We start from the raw sequence: 1,849 nt of genomic DNA on the forward strand, positions 1-1,849 counted from the left end.
GAGGAGGAGGAGGAGGTGCAGGAGCAGCAACAGTAACGGCAGCAACAGCAACAGTGGCGGCGGGAGGTGTAGTCGTATCGGGGGGAGGAGGGGGAGGAGGTGGTAGTGGAGGTGGAGGTGGTGGTGGCAGCAGCGGCGGTGGTGGTGGTAGTGGTGGTGGTGACTGCGACGATGGGTCTGTAATAACTGGACATAACGCCACCGGCATTGCAGGTGGTCATTTAGGACAACAACAACATCATTCTCATTCTGCACAACAACAACAACAACAACACAATCATCCTCAACACAATCACCATCTTCATTCACAACAACAACAACAACAGCAATCACAACCATTACATACATTGACTACAGCAGCCTCGAGTTTACAAATTAAGTCCGAAACAAGCATCAATAACAACAACAACAACAGCAGCAGCAACGGCCACAGTAATAACGGAAATAACAACAACAACAACAACAACAACAATAATAACAACAACACTAGCACTGACCAGTTGACCATCACCACGGCGCCCGGGAGCAAAGGACTGAGCTTCTCACCCGAGCAAGTAGCTTGTGTGTGTGAAGCCCTGCAACAAAAAGGTGATATAGAGAGACTGGCCCGTTTCCTTTGGTCCTTACCCCCCAACGAACTGCTCAGAGGTAACGAGGCTGTTTTAAAAGCTAGAGCAACCGTGGCTTTTCATAGGGGCAGCTTTCGGGAACTCTATGCTATTCTAGAAAGCCACAATTTCGATACTTCGAATCACAATTTCTTACAACAAATGTGGTACAAAGCGCATTATATGGAAGCACAAAAAATCCGAGGGCGTCCTTTAGGAGCCGTGGATAAATACAGATTACGAAGGAAATACCCTTTACCGAAAACTATCTGGGACGGTGAAGAAACGGTTTATTGTTTTAAAGAAAAATCGCGGCAGGTATTGAAAGATTGTTATAAACAGAATCGGTACCCAACTCCAGATGAAAAACGCAGTCTGGCTAAAAAAACGGGTTTAACGTTAACACAAGTGAGTAACTGGTTTAAAAACCGACGCCAGAGAGATCGTACGCCTCACACACATCACCAGAACAGAAAGTAAGTCAGTTTTCATTTATTTCCCATTAGAAAAATCAAATATTTGTTTATTTGTTTGTTTGTTTTTATTGGTTCTTATTTAAATTGTTTTCATTTTCAGCTGTTGTTTTGTTTGCTTAATCCACTGGTCCTCAATTAAGGTCCGTGACCTTTAGGGGTCATATATAATTTTTTTTTGTGTTAATATTTATCTCCAGTTCCGCCGAGGTCGACTTTGCCTTTCATCCTTTCGGGGTCGATAAATTAAGTACCAGTTACGCACTGTGGTCGATGTAATCCCTTTGTCTGTCCTTGTTTGTCCCCTCTATGTTTATCCCCCCTGGGAGCAAAAAAGAAAAAAATATTTATCTCCAGTAAATTGGTTACTTTTAAACAAAACACAAGATATTTTAACAATCTTTTTTTATAGAATTCCTAATCGTATTTTATAATGAAAATATGTGAATTTTTAAACATGGATTGGTTCTGAGGGTCCATTCGCGCAGAACTGGAATCAAAGGGACCCACAAATTAAAAACATAACACTGGGTTCATTCAATGTTAAGATGACATAAAAGTAGAACTGTTAAACCGCCGGACAAAATGTCTAGCAGCATTTCTTCCGGTCTTTTACGTTCTGAGTTCAGAGATCAATAAACTAGAGTACGATAAAGGGGAGCAAAATGCCTTATACCCTGGCTTCAAGAATGAAAATGGGTGGAGGTCCTGATATCTTTGTTAGAAACAGAATGTGGGGCAGGGTAGATTACCACAAGAGAATGACGC

General features: G+C 42.0%; 1 protein-coding gene across 1 annotated transcript in view; it reads left to right on the forward strand.

Annotated features, from left to right (window-relative positions):
* The window catches only part of LOC106876548 (homeobox protein SIX3), a 16,803-nt gene extending 15,695 nt beyond the window's left edge, over positions 1 to 1,108 (forward strand). Inside the window, exon 2 of the mRNA XM_014925137.2 lies at positions 4 to 1,108. Within this exon, the coding sequence (XP_014780623.2) occupies positions 4 to 1,088 (1,085 nt within the window). The 3' untranslated portion in view covers positions 1,089 to 1,108. The remainder of the gene's footprint in view (positions 1 to 3) is intronic.
* The last annotated feature ends 741 nt before the right edge of the window (positions 1,109 to 1,849 follow it).

This window comes from Octopus bimaculoides, chromosome 11 (assembly GCF_001194135.2).
Source record: "Octopus bimaculoides isolate UCB-OBI-ISO-001 chromosome 11, ASM119413v2, whole genome shotgun sequence".
NCBI lineage: Eukaryota > Metazoa > Mollusca > Cephalopoda > Octopoda > Octopodidae > Octopus > Octopus bimaculoides.